We start from the raw sequence: 17796 nt of genomic DNA, 5'->3' as shown, positions 1-17796 counted from the left end.
GTTCTGGGTGGGCGATATGGAAGATCCCAAAGCAAGGAAGAAAGACACTGCCAGGGATCTGCCACTGGCAGTCTTGAACTGGAAAAAGCCTCCAGGAAAACTGGGAGCTGCTACCAGCCTCTCAGGATGGTCCCCTCCACCCGTCTCAACTGCCACAGGATCCCGAGTGGGCTCAAATACAAGGCTCCCATACGGTATTTGAAATTCCTTGATGGAAACTTGGCCCTTCTCCACCGAGAGTCATCTGGAGAATCCAGAGTGGACGTGGACTCCAGGGCTGCTCTTGTGATGAAAAGACAACGCTGAAGGCTAAAACACTTCGCCTACCCGCACTTGATAAAGTGAGATTTATTAAATACTCACACATTTACAAAAGCTTTTATTGCACGTTCCAGAGTTAATTTACAATAAAATAAAGTAACTGCAAATTCTGTTTTCCCCCATCTCTGTGGTACAAAGATCTGCAAATAAACATAACATCCTAGGAATACATATGCCAAGAGGTATATAAACCATTTAACTGTTTTTAAACAGCTCTTTTCTTCTATTGGCTGCTTCCCAAAAGTCTTAAAAATAATTAAAAAGAACACAGCATAGAAATATCTTTTTTTTTTTTTTTTTCAGTATTTTGGCTTATTGGAAAAAGGACTCCGTGCTTGGAAGAACAACTCAGGAGACCAGCCAGCTGCCCCTTCCAATATACCCCCTGAGTAATTTGCACTTGAGAGGAGATTCTTGCCTTCTGAAGGGGAACAAGTTTCCAGGTTCGTATCGTTTAAAAACAAGGCCTTGGTGATGCCTGCAGATACAGGAGTTGATAGATTCCTGGCTGCATCCCCAGGGTTTAATCTCGCGCTCCTGAAGCCCGCATCATTTTCACCGTTCTCTTTGCTATCAGAAATAGGGTTCCTGCCAGCGTGCCCGCAGGTCGATTGCAAGTGAGTAGCCCAGCTAGCTGTTTTTAAGTTTAAAGACGCAGTTGGTTTCACCCTTTTGTTTGCAGATGGAGGGATCCACTCCTCCAAGCTGGCAGGCAGTTGGCTGGTAAGGAACTGCTGCGAAACAGAGCTATTACTTACTTTGTTTTCCCTGTTACTTGGCCTTTCACGTTTTGCTAACCTGCCAGTAAGCTGCTGCAACAGAGTGTTTTGGAAGGAAGACCTGGATCGCTTGCATTTGGAATGGATTTTAGTGGGATTTTTAGGGGTGAAGATAGCGACAAAAGAGCTTCTTTCCCCAGCAGGCCACAGTTTCTGGAGAGGTTTTCTCATAGGAGTTGACTGCGAATAAGGAACAAAGTCCTGAGCGCTAACGGAATTGCATTCTGAATCACAAAAGGAGTAAGTCACCGGGGTACTGTGCTTACTAAAGGCAGGAGGGGACCTGTGTAGGGATGAGCTTGGTTTTGAACTGTTACAGGGAACATCTCCAGGATACAGCACCAATTCAGGAGCTGTGACCTTTTCTGTCAAAGTGTCTTCCTGTATTAAAGAATTACATGATTTATTTAAGAATTCTACAGGTTTTGCTCCCTCTCTTGTACTTGCATCAAAGAGATCAGCAGAAGCATTGTAGCTGCCTTCAGGGAAGATATTGTTCCCCAGTGTCTCTCTCCTATTAACACTTTTGAAGGTATTTTCTGACAGTTCTGTCAATGGTTTTAATTCTCTTTTATATATCCTTCTGGTATTGTTGGGAGTTGCTGGATCAGAGTCCCATGCCCCTGTGAATGTACAATCTGTTCTTTGGCTTGGTGTAGAAGAATAATTTTCTTTATTTTCACAATCAGCTAAACAGCTATCATGTGCAGAATGCACACAGGTAGCTGCCTCGCTCCTTTTTAAATGGGAGGTTTCTCCATGTTCAGCAGTACACTGCAGATGAATAAAAGACCAAGCTGACTTTGAAATGTCAATATTTGCTTCTTTGGACTGCACGTATCTGCTTGCGGAAACAGAAGGCTCTGATGTAACTGGCAAGGACTGTGACAGAATAGGTAGATGAGGGTTAGGTACAAAGCGAGATGCTCCACATTCCTTGTCAGCTGTAGGTAAAACAGGAGAGGAGAACTCACATTGTGACACTTCACTCGGAGGATTTGCATTCGACTGGAGACAAGCAAACAGTATGTTCTCCCAACTATCATTCTCTGCTGGTGGCAAGAACCTCCCCGAGACGCTCGCTTCAGGCAAATCACCAGCTACTAGGGTTTGCCTGGGATACGGTTTAAGATTTACACCCAACTTGCTACTTTCCAGAAGGGCCTGTTTGCCTGCATCAAGGCCGGGCGATATTACACCACTCTTGCCATCTTCTATTCTGGCTAAAAATTCATCTAGGCTTTCCGAGAATGGGAGCTCATCCCAAAGCACAGAGTCCGTCTGAGACACTCCAGCTACATTTAGGTGATTAGAAGGTGAGGCATCTCTCTTGTAAGAAACAGAGTTGTGGGATTTTTCTGGGTAAGAATAATTTCTACTATTAGTCTTTGGGTAAATGCTTTTTACCCCAGATTCCAAGGGATGTTGTAACAACCTGGAACTGTTTCCATGTGAACACTCAGTCTTTGAAGAGGACACTCTCTCTGATTTATCAGCTGCAGAGCTACTGTCAGTCTGACTGGGCTGTGAACTCAATTCATTACCTTCCTCTTTATCCCCTTCCTTCACAGAAGAGCTGCAAAACTGTGAATCCCAAAGAGTTTGATTGTTGAGTCTTACACCGCACGATTCTGCAGAGACAGGCCACCCCTCTTGTTCATGCTGTTCACTCACCAGCTTTCCCACTTCCAGAGTGGGAAAGTCTTCCGCTGTTACCCAAGCAACAGATGAAGTCAGGCTGAAGGACTGCTGCCAGGGCCCTGAAAAACTTTCTCTGCCACTAGACTGAACAAAACAGGAGTTTCTGCTCAGGCTAGACAAGCTGCTGAGCTCACTGAGAGGTTCATCTATTGGAGCTGAAGATGCATCAGGTAAGTATAAGCTGTTATTACAGCTCCTGAATTTTGCCGACTGCAGGAGCCGACGGAAGTAGCTGATAACAGTAAAGCCAGTAACAGCAGCGTTTGGCAGGAAGATCTGGCAAGCTGTAAGGTTTTTTGTATTTCTATTAATTCTGGAAGAGTTTCGCAAGATGCTGCTGGCAGCAGAACGCCCTCCATCTTCCCTTGCACAGCCCTGGGGGGGTAAGAAAAATAAACTTAGTGCAATGCTTTATTTTGTGATAGAAAAAAAAAAATTAATGCAGGTCTTTTAAGTCAGGCTTAAATTTAGGTCTCCCCTTTTTGTCAGGATCTGCAGGGAAGAGAATACAAAACAGTCTGTCACACAAAGCAGTAGTCCCTGGGAAATAAGCACTGGCAAGGGCTATAAAGGGCATCACAGCGAGAGGTTCTTTGCTTGTTGCAATTATGTAGAATTTTGGAGCTGGAAAAACAACCAAGAATTCCAAGAAAGGACTTCACAGAAAATTTCTTCCTCCCTTTAGGGCAATGGGTGCTTCCGGGCTTCCTCCAGTGCAGCTCTGTGCAAATGGCTAGCTGCCTAAGGCCAAGGTTTTTCTTTTATCTAGGAGGCACTGGGCAGTACTTGAAGCAAATCGCCCTGGTACCAGATACGTGACTTGGCAGCTCAGCCAGCAAAGCCAGCATGATGTGTTCTATGCGCTACCTCTGTGAAAGGGAAATAAGCTACAACCTTTATCTTCTCAGATTTATTTGGAGAGTAGTGTTTCAAAGGAGCTTCAGCTGCAATTCTTTATAGAACCTGCTTCTCTCTACACAGAAATTACAAGTAAAAAATGACATTAAAAGCAGAGGGAATTATCTAATGTTTTGAGAAGTGGACAAACTCTTTTTCACCTCCCCCTCAAGGTCTGGCAATGCCAGAGGGGCCAAAAAGCAAATATAGCTGTCTTCAAATTCAACAACCCTCCTACTCCCTGAGTCTATGCAAAGGTTGAGGCTGAAGGCTGTTAGCCAAGGACAATACTCTTCTAGGTAAGTCTTAAAAAGTATATTATGTTGATTCTGAGTTTCATCTGGGAGAGTGCAACTGTATGCGTGGCTGAACACAACTATACAGAAACGTCTACAGCCAAAGGCTGAACAAATGGTCTTTGTACGTGTGTTCGGTCCTTGTGTGTGCAGAAGCAGCCACAAGGCTGTTGATATGTAGGATTACTTATATTTGTAAAGGCATCAGACCTAGAGACCTGGTGAATAATTCCAGTTAAGTTAATCCATTAAGTCCTCCAACTTCCATTACTTAAGCTGCTGTGCATTAGGAAATTCTCAGCTCAGATACAAACCTTACGGTACCTGTGGGAGAGGAAAAACACCTGCCAGGTAGGATTTAGTTCACAGACTTCATAATATGAATAACTCACACCAGCACACTTGAAGAGAACTTAGAAGACTGTTTCTATGGAAATATTACTAAGAACTAATATTTCAAAGTCTGTGAAACACATAAAAGAGACACAGTTGCATATGTTGAACAGCTGTACTTTATCAACATTTTTAAACACGCTCTTAAATCCAGAAATATCAAAATGCTGCAACGGGATGTGTTTCTCCTTACATTTCAGACACCGGGAGAGTATGCAGCATGAGAAAGGTAGGGCAGTGCTTGAAAAGACAGTCTGTTTCTTGCTTGAACTGTACACGGGTTTTTTTACAGCCTCCAAGCTGTTACTGATATGCACAGGAGCTGGCACTGCTCACGCTCTCTGAAAAGCAGCCCTGACAAGCTGTCAAGCTGACTACTGCCATTCAAGACGACTTTTGGATGTGACTCATTTAAAATGACACAGGAGTCTGGGGGAAGAGGAGAAGAATCCTTCCCATGTCCTAGCTCTAAATTTTCTCAAGTTCCCAAAAGATGTTGTACATGATGTTTTGATAACTCAGTCTATGCCCCCAACTGGTTACAAGCTAATGAAAAAACTCATTGTGAGAGAGTAACGTGGACTAAAAGTTACCTTCACTCCAAATATAAATCTTTTTCCAATGAAACAGGTTTCCACTGCTTCAACTAATGCTCCTGGAGATGCATCTGTGTTTGTTTCTCCTGACAGCTGATTGAATTCTTGAATACACCTTGAGTAAAAACATACAGAAGTATTGCACCAACAGAGGAAGCCTTACGTAGCATTTTAGCTGTAGTATAGGTAGGACACATGCTAAAGAGAAGATACTGTGGTAGCTTAAACCAAAGATAGAATGAAAACAGGAAACCATGAACCTATACATTCGATTGTTTAGTTCACTTAATTTGTTAGTGAAATAGGAGGAAACAAAACAACTCCTTTGAATAGGTTTAATACACACACGACTTTCAGGTGTTCCCTGCGTGGCTGTGATTTTTGTATCAACACAATGGCTGTATAATGCTCTCAATGTGCTGCTATTGCTTACACATCCTTTCTGCCCGCACCTTTACAGCGACAGCAGTATCTGTATTAAGACACGCAAACAACTGTTTTTCACAGCTGACAGTAGCAGTCTAGTGCAGAATGCCTGCCATGAGTATGTTACTAATGCTGCTGATATGGGATTTAAAGTGTTCACCTTTGACCCAGTGATAACACAAGTCATTGGAAAATAACAGAATTGAGAAACAAGCAGTGAGTGTATCCAAATACCCCATCCTAAGCAGTTTCACATATCAGAAAGTCTGAAGCTTACAATGTAGGTGGTCAGGCATTGAGGACTAACAGGCCTTATTAGAAATCCCTCCTTGCTAAAGGAAAATCTGGTCATACTGAAGAAAAGTCATAAGGTGCACACCTTCTTTCTTTTTAAATCCAAACTGTTAAGAAAGCCAAAACCCAAAGGCTCTATCTTTACCTTAAGATTCTTCTTCTACAATCTTAAGGAAAAAAAATATGTCTAAATCTCTGGAAAAGCTAACTTACTTAGTAATCTGACATTACACAAAAGAAATTCAATTATCTCAAATAAGGGAGGAAGGACACATGGAAGAAGCCCAACCAACCAAACTGCGAAGCTCACTTAGCAGGTGGGAGCTGCCTTCAATAGACAAGTGGAGGAACTCTTCTACTATGTAGAAGGAATCCATCTCAAAATTTCAAGATTTCAGGAAGAAACCAAACTTCAGCATTTTCTCAAGGTGATGGGCACCAAGGAAATGCTGGAAGGGAGCACTTCAGCAGCTTCTTCCCACGCATCTCCCCACCATCCAGGCTCATCTCAATTTTTTTTAGGCTGAAGAAAAAGCAGCAGCTATATAGTTAGAAACAATCCATTCCTTACCTCTGCAGATTTTCTGCGGTGACCCCAAAGAATGGATCCAAGCAACTTCCAAACACAGTAATGTCAAACAAATCATTAGTGTCAGCAATCTTTAGGGACAATCTATACCTGTAGCTCGCATCTTTAGCTTCACCTGTGCAGCCACATTTTAGACAATTAAACCTGACAAAAGACAGTACAAGGACAAAAAAGATTGAATACATTAACTTCTGTTAATCACTGCTGAGGTAAGAACTTATCTGCAGCTGCAAGTATTACTACTATAATGTCCCAAATATTCCATTACAAACTATGAGATACTTTCTTATTCTTTATTCCCTGAGGCATTCATCTTACCACAGGCTCAGCAAGGTAGCTGCATCATGACAGAATCCCTCTGGCTTCTTTTACTGATTTATTAAATGCTAGCCTGTTGTGAACCTGGAGAGAGACAGTGGGCTTTGAATGACCTGTTGGGGAGTAATTTTGAATTCCCTGCACCCCCATTTTTCACATTTCATTCTGGTTTGGGATTTTTCTTCCTGTAGCTTCAGCATCTGAAACAACAGATATTCTTGCTTGACAAAGTCAGCTCCTTCCATTTAGTGCTGACATTCATGGATTTACTGTTGTTCTGTGCATCACAGATTTCTCCTAACGGTGGGATTAAAAAGGAAAGCTCATATGTTTCTGGACACACAGTAAGTGGACGAGTCATACAGGACTACCTGATGCATTGCACACATAGAATGAGAAGAAATGGAAAAAAAAAATAATAGGATTTTATTTGGAGAGGCTTTCAGTCAATGCTTTCCAACTTAGTAACAGCACTGAAGAACTGGATGGACTGCAGGGGATGCACTTGGAAGCTATTAACACACATCATTTATTCTCCTAAACTGTCCTTCGATATTGCATGGCACTGAATGCAACAGAACTCTTGATCCATAATGATCTACAAGCTGCTACTGGAATACAAAGAGATCTAAATCGTGATAAGTAACATAAATACCTGAAATCAGCACTTATTTGTACAATGGCTGGATTTTCATCAATTTATTTTAACTTGTGTTCAGCTCCCAGAGATTCCCAAGGCCTCTGACAGTTACAGTTAACAAACCCCGAAACAGGACCTACCTCCTAGAATCCAGTATCAGCCTAGAAAAGCATTTTTGACAGGCAGGGTAGGTAAAGCAGGAGTTCTGGATGGAAATTACAGAGGCAGCCAAGAGTCCTCTCACACTATTCATGTGCTCACAGCATCACCTGAAACAGGTAAGTCAAAATGGTTCAAAGCGTTCTCGTTTTATGAGATGTTAATACTAACTGATTTTAGTTGGGTTGTTTGAACATTTTGAAAGGCAGCCCTAAGGAAATTATGATCTCTGTCTGAAAATGGTAGCCCAATTAAGGCAACATCCATTATTACCCTTAATTAGCCCTTTAAAAAGAAAAAAAAATATGAAGGTATGTAATAAGAAGCAAGTGTTTGTGATATTTGCACACCACTGCAGATAAATCACGCAAATTCACACTTTTATTTAGGGAATCTTTATTAGAACTACCCTTGAGCACAGCACTGCACTGCAGCAAATCAGTTTCGATTTTTTTCCTTAATTTAAACTGAAGTCACAACTGAAATGATTCTACACTTGTAATTCTGCAAACACCTTCAATACCAATGACTTTGAAAGGAGAGGATGCCCAGAAAATCTCAAAAGGGCTCACAATAGCCACTATATTCATGCCCTTTGAGCCAAAGGGACAGCTCTACAGCATTTACCATTGATTTCAACAAAGAGGCCGTATGGATCTGACAAATAAATGATGAACTAAATCTTTAAATAAATAGGAATTAATTTATTTTTATTCATTATTACTTTCCTGCAGAATTATCTTGCCTTTATTATTGCTATACTGTCCAAAATATCACATTTTAAGAAACTTCCCCTATTTTAGAAAGTTAACTTTTTTTTCTCAGCAGATGCTAGAAACATGTGGCCAAAAATACCCTAAAGTGCCTCAAATCATAGAGTTCCAACTTAAATGACCAAAATGTTCTCTACAGCTGAATTAAAGGACACCTTAAAAATCCTTCCTTTGCAACAGCACGTTTATGACAGTAATAGCTAAACACACATCTCTCTTCAACATAAGCTGCAGAATAAACTCAGAATAGGAAGTGAATTTCACATCTTCATCCTATAACTCCCTCGGGGAGGCAAAAGGCCAAAGAGATAAAGGAGACTCAAGTATGGCTTTTACATGTTAAAAAACATTCAATAATCAACAATGATATTTTGCTCATATTTTGCCACAAAAAAAAAAATCTCAACTTACAAGCCCTTAGGGGCACCGTGCTCAGCATTCTGATACAAACAAGATCTGTAAAATAAGTACTAGAAAAATGTGAGGGACTACACTCATTACTTTGAGTAGTTCAGAGAAGGAAAAAAAAAAAGCCCGGATATCCCAATATTTCCTATGGCAGAAAGGCCAGGAAAACACAGGCAGAAAAAGGTAAAAGCTTTACTGGGGGGCCAACCAAAATGAAAAAAAATCTCTCTTCAGAACACATACTAGCAGAGACTCATTTGACCTAATATATTAAGTGGTGCACGCCTTCAATTCTTGCCAGACCAGAACTATTTTGTTTTAGTTCCCGTATAAGGTATCAGTAAAAAGTACATGAAAAACATACCAATATATAGAAAAAACGTATTAAAATTAAGTCTGATTTTGTTATTGCCCAAGAAGGTGGACTTGCAGAAACCAGCAGGTGCCTCACATTCCAACTGGTTTTCAACTCAGAACTATATAAACAAAGCATACTGTTATCTGCACTTTCTAAAGAAACAATAAAAAAAAACCCCTACAGCCCAGAAAACGCAGTGAAACTTCAAGTATTCCACTGAAATACGGGAGATAAAGCATAGCGTGTACGTATTCACACAGGTTCTGGTAAGAGCTCCCTTTAGAGCAAACAGATGCAAGAGCTACATCTCTTGTTTCTCTCTGGCAGAAACACAGTAATTATTATCGGGATATAAGTTTAAAAAGGACAGTACAAATAGATCTGGTTTACTTTATTTTTTTTAAATAAGCAAAACAAACCTCTGGACTCACATATCCAGCCAGGGAACCACGCAGCCCCCCAGGTGCTCCCACCGCCAGCCTCCATGGAGCGTTGCCTTTCAACAGGCCTGAAGTCTCACCGAGATTTCCGTCGGCGCCTGGTGCCCTCTAGCGGGATCATGGCCTTCAATTCTCCCTGAGGAAAAAACCAAAACACACCAGAGGAGCTGTAACAGGCCTCACACTGCAATTTTTACCCCTTAACCAGCAGCCTCCTCCCACGCCAGCCCCGAGACGCCCCCGGAGGCCGGCAGCGAGCAGCCCGGCCGCGGGCACAGAACAAGGATGCTGAAGGCCGGACGGAGCCGCCCGGCTTCACCCCACCCCGGCCACGCGTCCTGGGCGACTCCAGCTTCGCTCAACGCCCAGGAAACGCTTCGGCTACTGAAGTATCGCCGTTCTTACCCATCTGCCCCGCCGACCAAATCGAGTCTCCGCCGCCCGGCCGCAGGGACCGCGCTGAAGGGAAAGGGTGAAGCGCTGTCACCCGGGCAAGGGAACCGGCGGTTAACTGCACCGCCTCCCCTCGGTGCCCTCAGGCCCGCACGGGAGGGAAGCGCCGAAAGGCGGTTACCGGGGCCGTGCCCCCCTCTCCTCAGCGCCGGCCTCGGGGAAGGGACGCCCGCGGCCCGGCTGCACCCCCCGGCCCCGGCCCTGAGGAGAGCCAAGCAGCCGGAAGTGCGGGATGCCGAGGGCCGGCTGCTGGGGGCGGGAACGAGGCGGTGCTCACCCAATCGTGACGCAGCCCGGAGGCGGGGCCTCCCCGCTTTACCCAATAAAAAAGCGAGGATGCCAGCCTCGTTCTCACACGGTACCCAGCGACGAGAGGGGGCGGATCATGTGCTCCAGCAACCAATGGCGTGGCACCGCTCCCTCCGCTGGGTCCCGCCGCCCGCCGCTCCCCGCGGGGCCGGCCCGGGGCTGCCCCCGGGCGGGGAGAGCGGGGCCGCTATAAAGCGCTGGGGCGGCGGGCGGCCCCCGCTCCTCCCAGCCATGCTGCAGCTCCTCCTGTTTCTCCTGCTCCTCGCTGCGCCCGGCGCCCTGTTCGCTCCCCGCCGCCGCCGGGGGGCCGCGCCGCCAACCGCCCCCTACCTCACGCGCTACCTCAGGCAGCAGGTAGGAGCCCGCCGCCGGCCGGGCGAGCGGCCCCCGCCTTCCCTCGCACCCCGCCCGGGCAGCTCCCCTTCGTAAAGAGGCCGCTTCGAGGGCGGCGGTCGCCGCTCACCTCCGGGCGCTCCTGAGGGGTGCCGGGCCGGGGGGGAGCTGCTGCGGCCCGGGGTGAGGGGACACCGGCCCGGGGTGGGTCCTCGCAGGTGCTGCTGGTGCAGTTCCTGCCCGTGAGAGGTTTTCCCTCAACGCAGCCGCGGGCAGGGAGTTTCCGTGGGGATTCAGGGGGCATTTTGGTCTCTCAGATGCCTCACTCAGCCGCAGACTGGACAGTACTGTATTTCTGAGGATTTCTAGGTGCTGCAATGCTCGTTCCCTTCGGCAAAATGTTCCAGGTCTCGAATGACCCAGTTAAGTTGCAACTATTTAAAGTGACAAGTAGTCTGCTGTGTTATATCTATGCACCATATCCTAGCACCTAAGTCTGTGTTCCAAAACATACTGCACAGCACGTTGGCAGAGGCGGCCAGGGGCCTCAGCTGTACCCTGACTGCGAATAGCGGTTGTGGTTTGGTTTTTTTGTTTTGTTTTAAATATGGAATAGATTTCTCTCACTAATCTGGGCTTTGTTTTCCTGTCTGCTCTGACAATTCTCCTCAGAATTTGTTGGCAAAATCCATAGCATGTGGACGGAACAGAGGGCTACAAGTGCTGGTGTGGCCCCTTGCAGAAAACTTCAAGCCCTGCTTGTTTATAGGTTTTCACAAAAACAGTCAACAGTTCCTTTGCATGTGTCGGGGAACATCTGCATCTTCGCCTGTGCTGTACCTGATCTTTGCTGGGGAGGTAATGGTTCCCCTTACTGCGAGGTGTAGTAAGGGGAGAGGAAACTTTTCTAGTATTCTCTTGGTTTGGTTAGACTTAGGCTTGTAGCCTGCATCTGAATTTCATGCCCTGGTCCACACAGGGAGTAGTGGGAAGGAGAAGGTGTTTAATTCACAGGCGTCTCGGATGATACGTGGATTGAACATCTCCTGTTTCACCTTTGTAGAAGGTGAAGTTACGATGGAATGAGCAAAATGGGAAGATTACACTTTCAGAGAGAACAGACATGAAGAAAACAGATAATCCTTATAAGATTATCCTGAATAGCTACGGAATAATTTTAAGAGTCAAGGTCCCTGTCATTAGGGGTGTGAGAGGTGGGCTGGGAACAGTTTTAGTGACAAATCCATACACTGAGAGTATATTCTTCTGCAGACTGTGTTACTGGTTTGGGAGCACTCCTCTTCTAGCGGTCTCTCTGCATAGATCCTGTGTCTTGAAAGCATCTGTCTACTGCTTTTCAGTCGCTTGGGTAGTGATTTGAGATTTGGGTTCCTCCATTAACTCTTCTAACAGCCCTGAAGCATATTTTGGTAACATACTGCAGATACCTTCGGCAGCATGCGGTCCATGTTGGCCGGGATACTGATCCTACGGTAGTGTTGTAACGCTAAGCGTGACACCTAATTGCTCTGGCACATCTGTTGTTGCACATTGCTGTCATAGTATCAGCAATACTAATTCTGTGCTGTGGTCTGAACCACCCTTTGTCACTATGCTGTTACACCTCTGACCTCATCACCTCTCTAGGTTGTGGTATCACCTGGTTATTCTCCTCGGCTATCGGCAGAGACAGCAGCGTGCCCTCTGGTTGCCAGCAAGGCAGCCGTGTACCTGAGATCTGTGGATTTTGGGAGGCAGATAGATGTTGAGAGAAGAGCGGGAAGAGTCCCCGTGACATCCTGTTGTAAAGATGATGCCACATCTTGCTCCCTTCAGTCTCTTCCACGTTCTCTTTCCCTACTTCAAGCAAAATCATACTGGCTGAGAGGGGCTGCTGTAGGAAAGAGGGGTCCTATTCCCAGGCCTTGAAATCCTTTCTTTCCTTGTCCAAAGACTTACTAGTATTGCTGAATATGGTGGGAGATGTGTGTATATTCATATATTTTTTTGGTATTCATCAAAGATTTGAATGCTGCTGCCTGGCACTTGAAAGATGTAGGGTTAGCCTAAGAGGTCTGATCACACCGAGGGCATACGACTGCTCTTTATCAGTAGCACAGCATGCAGAACTGAAAGGCAAACTTCGGCCCTTATGAAACGTGCACTGAGTGCTGCTGCCTGGGAATTTGTAATTACATTATGATTCTGTAGTGGAACATAAATACCGTGATTAACCTATTTAATAGGGGCGGTGATACTTTGCACCCTCTCAGGATTGTTGAAGTTTAATTATTTACATTATAGTTGCTTACAGCATGAATCATCTACTTCTGTTCCATGCTGCTGAGTCTTTCTTCTTTACCTAAAGTTCCTGTTTTGATTCTTGTTTATGCCTTTGATGGTTTATTTATTTATGTAAAGTTATATATATAAATTATTCTATAAATGATGATTTATATAAAATCATGTAATATAAAAGTGATTTTAGAATATGGCAAAATATTACGCTGTCGCAAAGGAAACATTTCTTTTTACCTACTTCTATAAAAATCTTTTTGAATAGTCTTGAAATATTTAATACTTCCACAAAAGAAAACTTTGAAAAGTCAAAATAGATTTCTTGCACAAATTCTGTTGCTTAGAAATACCTCTTGAGCACTGGGAACAATTCATTAATGTTGCACATCGGGGAAGTGAATTTCAGAAGCTGAGGATTTTCGTGTGAAATTAGTCTCTAAATGGAGCTTCTTGGCACGAAGGCCTATAGACCTGAAGCGTTGCTTGAGGGTTTAGTGTCAGCCTTTACTGAGAAGCAATGATGTTTAAGTCTGCTTTCATAAAAAGGGAGAAGTAACAGGGTCAGAGTTCAGCTCAACACTCATTTATGTTGAACTTGCTCCTTCCTGTTTACCATTTTAAGTGTCAGACAACCCTGACAATGGGGCTAAAGTCTAGAATAATGAGAAGTCAAGCAATGCCTGTGTCAGTGTGACTAGGATCTTAGCTTGCATACTGGACTATGTATGTCCTCAACAACTTTTATTATTTTGGCTTGGGGGGTGTGATTCCTGCTCCCCCTCTCCCCCACCTTCATAAGTAAGCCTTTCAGCCCTCTTTTCCTCCAATGCAGAAGTGACTTTACCCCAGTATAAAGGTACCTCATGCTGACCTAGATTAGTAGATGGCCCTTTAAGGAGAAACTCTGCCATCACCCACACCTTTACATCAACAAATTCTACTTATATTGGGGAAGTTGGTCTCCTTTTTAGCTCTTCTGATGTACTAGCGTGACTTTTGTAGGCAAAACTATTCTCACTTCTGCTTTGGTAGCTTGCTTGCTAAAAGGTTGTATGCGACTTGTGTTAAATTAATCCATCCAAATCTGAACTTTACAGAGAGAATGATGTGTAGGATGCACAGAGCTGCAGGAAGACCAGCTCTATCCGAATGGCTGCTTTGTAGTCAGCTGTGTCAGTGGCCACAATTCAAATTCATTGGAAAGACTTGGTGAAGTACCCAAGAGCCATCTGCTTCTCTTTGCCTGAGTAGAAATAACCTTATAGCATAGTGGGGAGGGTCTGGAGTCAGGCAGCTCTACTGACCTTGGGGGAGTGTTGTTTTGCACCTCTGCATTCCTGTCTTCAATGCACATACCAGCATTAGAAAAACCATAGCCCGAGAACTTGGGGTGCTTTAAGTGCAGTACTGCTGAGAGGAGGATGCCGTAAATGTCCTGATATTTGAAGGATTCTCAGTGATAAAGTGTCTTTTTAAGAAGAGAGAGTGGACGTGGTGTCTCTTCACTCAATTTGGTAATTGATGGCTGTGTGAGACTTAATATGTTGGTGGACCCTTCACCCCAATCACACTTTGTAAGCACATCACTTGCTTTGTGAACTGCTGTGAATTTGCCTAAGAACCAATGCAACAAGTACAAATTAACTTACGTTCAGCAAATTACTGAGCCTGGTCCTTTAGTGAGGTCGTCTTTTGAACTAGTATCTGTCAATTGTGTCACAATTTCCACAAGATGGGTTCTAATTGCATTTAATAACTTCCTAGATTTCATACCTATGTCAGTATTTCATAGCTCAGTAAATTAATATGCAAGTCTTTGTGCTCTGAAACACATCTGCACTTCATATTGTGTGTACGTAAAAGGAAGCTATGTTGAAGCTTCAAAGTAATGAAGTTTCAAAAGTAATGCAATTTGATCTTTTCTGGCTATATCAGGTGTCTTTAATGCCCTATTTTGTGTTACAGTCTGAAGTTCTGAGCATAGGAAATAAAAACCTTGATTGCAAGTGCATAAATTAGAATGCAAGTTCCAAGCTGGAAAAGAGAATTTGAGAAGGACTGTGAAGGAGAAGGGAAGATATATTTTTCAGACATGGTTCTTTCTATTTTCCAGGAAGGGCCAATTTAGAGGAAGCCAGCAAATCCCATAATTTTCCTGTTCTAACTGAAAATGTACTACAGCAAAAAACAATTTAACTTCAGTCTTGGATCGCTGCATGAATGAGCAGAATAAAGGAAAGTGAGGTGAAGAGATTGGATCACTTTTTTGATGACAGTGCTGTCTAATTTATCATCTTAAGATGATAAATTAAGATGTCTGATTTATCATCTTTATTATCTTAAGATGATAAATTTGGATTAGATGATGACAAGATGGTAAGTTTGGATTAATCCAAACTAAGGGTGCAGTTTTGCTCTTAAATGTTGCATCTGTTGTACTCACAAGAAGGAAGCTTACAATTACAGAACAAATACCTTTAATCCAACTCAGTATTTTCCAGTCTTTGAAATTTTCACTGTTGTATGTAAATGAGTGTCACTAAAAACATACACACAACAGTGGTGTATAATGCTAATGAAGTAATTTCCTAACCGTGGGCCTAAAACTCATTTTAAGATATCAAGACAGGTTGAGGTTAGCGCTTTAAATTCTGGTCAGCAATTTTTTCAGCATCTTATTGTGACTCGGGTTGGTGTCTTGGAATAGTAACAGATGTCGGGAATGGTAAAGATGGGGTTGTTTTTCATGTCTGGCACCATAATACAATAGCACTTTTTTAACTTCTGGTGAAGGAAAACACAAAGTGCTTTTTACAGAGCCCCTTGGTACCAATTAAAAGTTATGTCAGTGGTTAGAGAAGAAGTGATGCTGATGTTTGTCTCGGAGGTGAATTACTTGGAATATGTTTTACTCATCAAATAGTACAGGAGTACTTGGCAACTCTTACTCTGTGATTTCATAGTGTGATTTAAAACAGGAGCTGTAAGCTATAAACCGGGTCTATAAGCAGAAACAATAGCTCTTATTCAGCGGACAGGAAAACGGGGAAGTACTTGTTACAGCTTGTCAGTGAATTTTTATTTTTATGCACTACTTATCTGTGGGTCACAATGCAGACATCAGCTTCTCCAATTAAGCAGGAAACACTTAATTTCCTCACAACCTGCAGTTTCTTCCTTCAAGTGAGCAGTTAATACTAGAGACTACAAAAAGGATCAATGATCACTACTCTTTCTGAAAATAAGCATTTTTTATCTCGCTAGCTTTAATTATTAAAAGCTGTAATAGGCCACTGAAAGATTTCTCATAGACTTGATTAAAGAAAGTCTAAAGGACTAAGCAGTAAACAAAACTGCATATGGCTGAAGTAGCAAGCTGTTTACAAGCCAGATGTGCATGAGATAAATCCCGTTAACTTCACTGAAGTTATTTTGACTTGTTCGTATTAGCCATGAACTTCTAGCAGTTGAATCAAAGTCTTAACTCTGAATTTCTTGCCTTTTTTTTTTTTTTTTTCTTTTTGGAGAGGTGGGGGGATGAGGAGGGAAATGAAATTAAAAATGGAATTTGATGCTAATGTGTTCTGTATTGATTTCAAAATCTGACTTTGAAGAGATTAAGGCTATCCAACAGCATACGAAGTCATTGTAGACTGTGCAGTTAATTTGTAACATATGCGAAATTGGTGAGAGACTAGATGTAACACTTGACTATTTCATTTTAAATCTTCAAAAACTGAAGAAATACCTTAATTTTCTTTATTTCATACCTTCTGGAATTTGTAGATATATATCTAAAGCAGTGAAACTTGTAAGAAAATGGGGAAAACCAGGCTGCACTTAGTGATCTTCCATATGCTTGCAAAATGGTTAATGTCTTTATTTTCTAGGCATGTGAATTCAGTTAATTAAATATGGACAGAAGAATGGGAATTGCTTTTCTTTTCAGTACAGTTAGTAGATACTGTCCTACTTGCCTGTGGTGTAGGGGGTTAATTTTCTTTTTTAAAATTTTTAGTTGCTGTCTCCTGTGCTTTAGTTCAGCCCTGGTGTGCCTGGAATATTTTCTAGTACTCAGCACTGTTGTAGTACTACTACCATGTGGCATTAGTGCTGTCAGTTGTGGTGTGGTTGCTGTTCTCTAAATGCATATAGTGAGCAAAGAACAAAACTTCTGATCCTTTTGGGTTGTTGTTTCTGTCTTCAAATTGACATAACAGCTTTTTCCATTATTCACTCCTGCAGCCAAGATACAAGCTTACCCTTGTGTGAGGCTTAAAGTGAGAGTGATTAGGTGAAGATTATCTGGAAAAGGTGTTTGTAGAGTAACATCTGAGAAGTTTCTCTCTTTCCAGGAGAGGAGAGGGTTCACTGAAAGGTCTGCCTGCATGGGATGTGAGTATGCAGGGAGCTGTGATACCGTGTGCTAACTTCTCCCTCTGGCTGCTGGTATGGACACACTTGGTGGTGCATCTCCTTTCATTCCTAGTTAATTTATTCTGCTTCCAATGGGAGTAAGTTTTCTTGCATTGTGAAGCAAAAAACCTTTCTAAAAGCACCTACAAAGGGACTTGGTGTGAAACAGCTAGTAAGAAGTAGGCTTGGATGGTAGTTTCAATGCAGGAACTTCCTTTCAAGACAACAGGAACAAAAAGTGATGGGCATCAGGCCCTTTGACTTCAGCAGGGCTTGGACTGAGGCCAGGCTGAACTAGAGGAAGTGGGTGAAAGCAAAACTAGCATTAACAAAACATTTGATTTATGCCTTAAAGCAGCAGCTTGCTTTTCCTTACTGCCCGACTCCCTGAAAACCGAGTCTTCCACAAAAGCTGTTCAGAACCGCATGCTGCTCTGGAAGCGCTGGGTTTTCTGTAGTGTTTCCTATGCAGTGATAAATGGCTGGCCACCTACAAGTGTACCGTTTTCAGTCCTGCAAGTCACTGCTACTGGGGCAGAATGGAAGCAGGACTCCTAAGCAGGAGCTCCTCTCCTACAAGCTGATGGCAAATGGCTTTT

At 43.2% G+C, this 17796-nt stretch overlaps 2 protein-coding genes across 6 annotated transcripts in view; one reads left to right on the top strand and one right to left on the bottom strand.

The window, feature by feature from the left end:
- Positions 1-333: 333 nt before the first annotated feature.
- Positions 334-10082, bottom strand: DDIAS (DNA damage induced apoptosis suppressor). 2 transcript variants are annotated; one of them, XM_009470386.2, is made up of 6 exons: positions 9794-10082; positions 9368-9524; positions 7391-7519; positions 6275-6436; positions 4981-5098; positions 334-3176 (listed from the first exon to the last, which is right to left on the bottom strand). In XM_009470386.2, the coding sequence occupies exons 3-6, from the start codon at positions 7501-7503 to the stop codon at positions 621-623; spliced, it is 2949 nt and encodes a 982-aa protein (XP_009468661.1). In that variant the 5' UTR covers positions 7504-7519; positions 9368-9524; positions 9794-10082; the 3' UTR covers positions 334-620. The 2 variants fall into 2 exon arrangements, with proteins under 2 accessions (XP_009468661.1, XP_087614995.1); XM_087758869.1 differs by having other exon boundaries at positions 9380-9524.
- Positions 10083-10212: 130 nt separating this feature from the next.
- Positions 10213-17796, top strand: part of PRCP (prolylcarboxypeptidase) — a 34359-nt gene continuing 26775 nt past the window's right edge. For 2 of the 4 annotated variants that reach the window (XM_087758570.1, XM_087758568.1), the window contains exon 1: positions 10366-10504. Coding sequence is in view for 1 of the 4 variants with exons in the window: in XM_087758566.1 (XP_087614692.1) it covers positions 10244-10504 (261 nt within the window). In the remaining 3 variants the exon portion in view is untranslated. Of the gene's footprint in view, positions 10505-17796 lie in introns of all 4 variants that reach the window. The other 2 variants (XM_087758566.1, XM_087758569.1) reach the window with 2 other exon arrangements.

This window comes from Nipponia nippon, unplaced genomic scaffold (assembly GCF_047370975.1).
Source record: "Nipponia nippon isolate SJK-2023a ecotype South Korea unplaced genomic scaffold, ASM4737097v1 scaffold_2, whole genome shotgun sequence".
Classification (NCBI taxonomy): Eukaryota; Metazoa; Chordata; class Aves; order Pelecaniformes; family Threskiornithidae; genus Nipponia; species Nipponia nippon.
The sequence above is the reverse complement of the archived record's forward strand: the minus strand, read 5'-3'. Positions and strand labels throughout refer to the sequence as shown.

What these genes read in the sequence shown, in the direction of transcription:
- DDIAS (XM_009470386.2), bottom strand. Translation starts at nt 7,503, where the DNA reads ATGAATAGTGTGAGAGGACTCTTGGCTGCCTCTGTAATTTCCATCCAG. An exon ending in CTGATACTGGATTCTAGGAG is followed by an intron (nt 6,437 to 7,390) that starts GTAGGTCCTGTT and finishes GTCTTTTGTCAG; the next exon opens with GTTTAATTGTCTAAAATGTG. An exon ending in ACCGCAGAAAATCTGCAGAG is followed by an intron (nt 5,099 to 6,274) that starts GTAAGGAATGGA and finishes TTTTTACTCAAG; the next exon opens with GTGTATTCAAGAATTCAATC.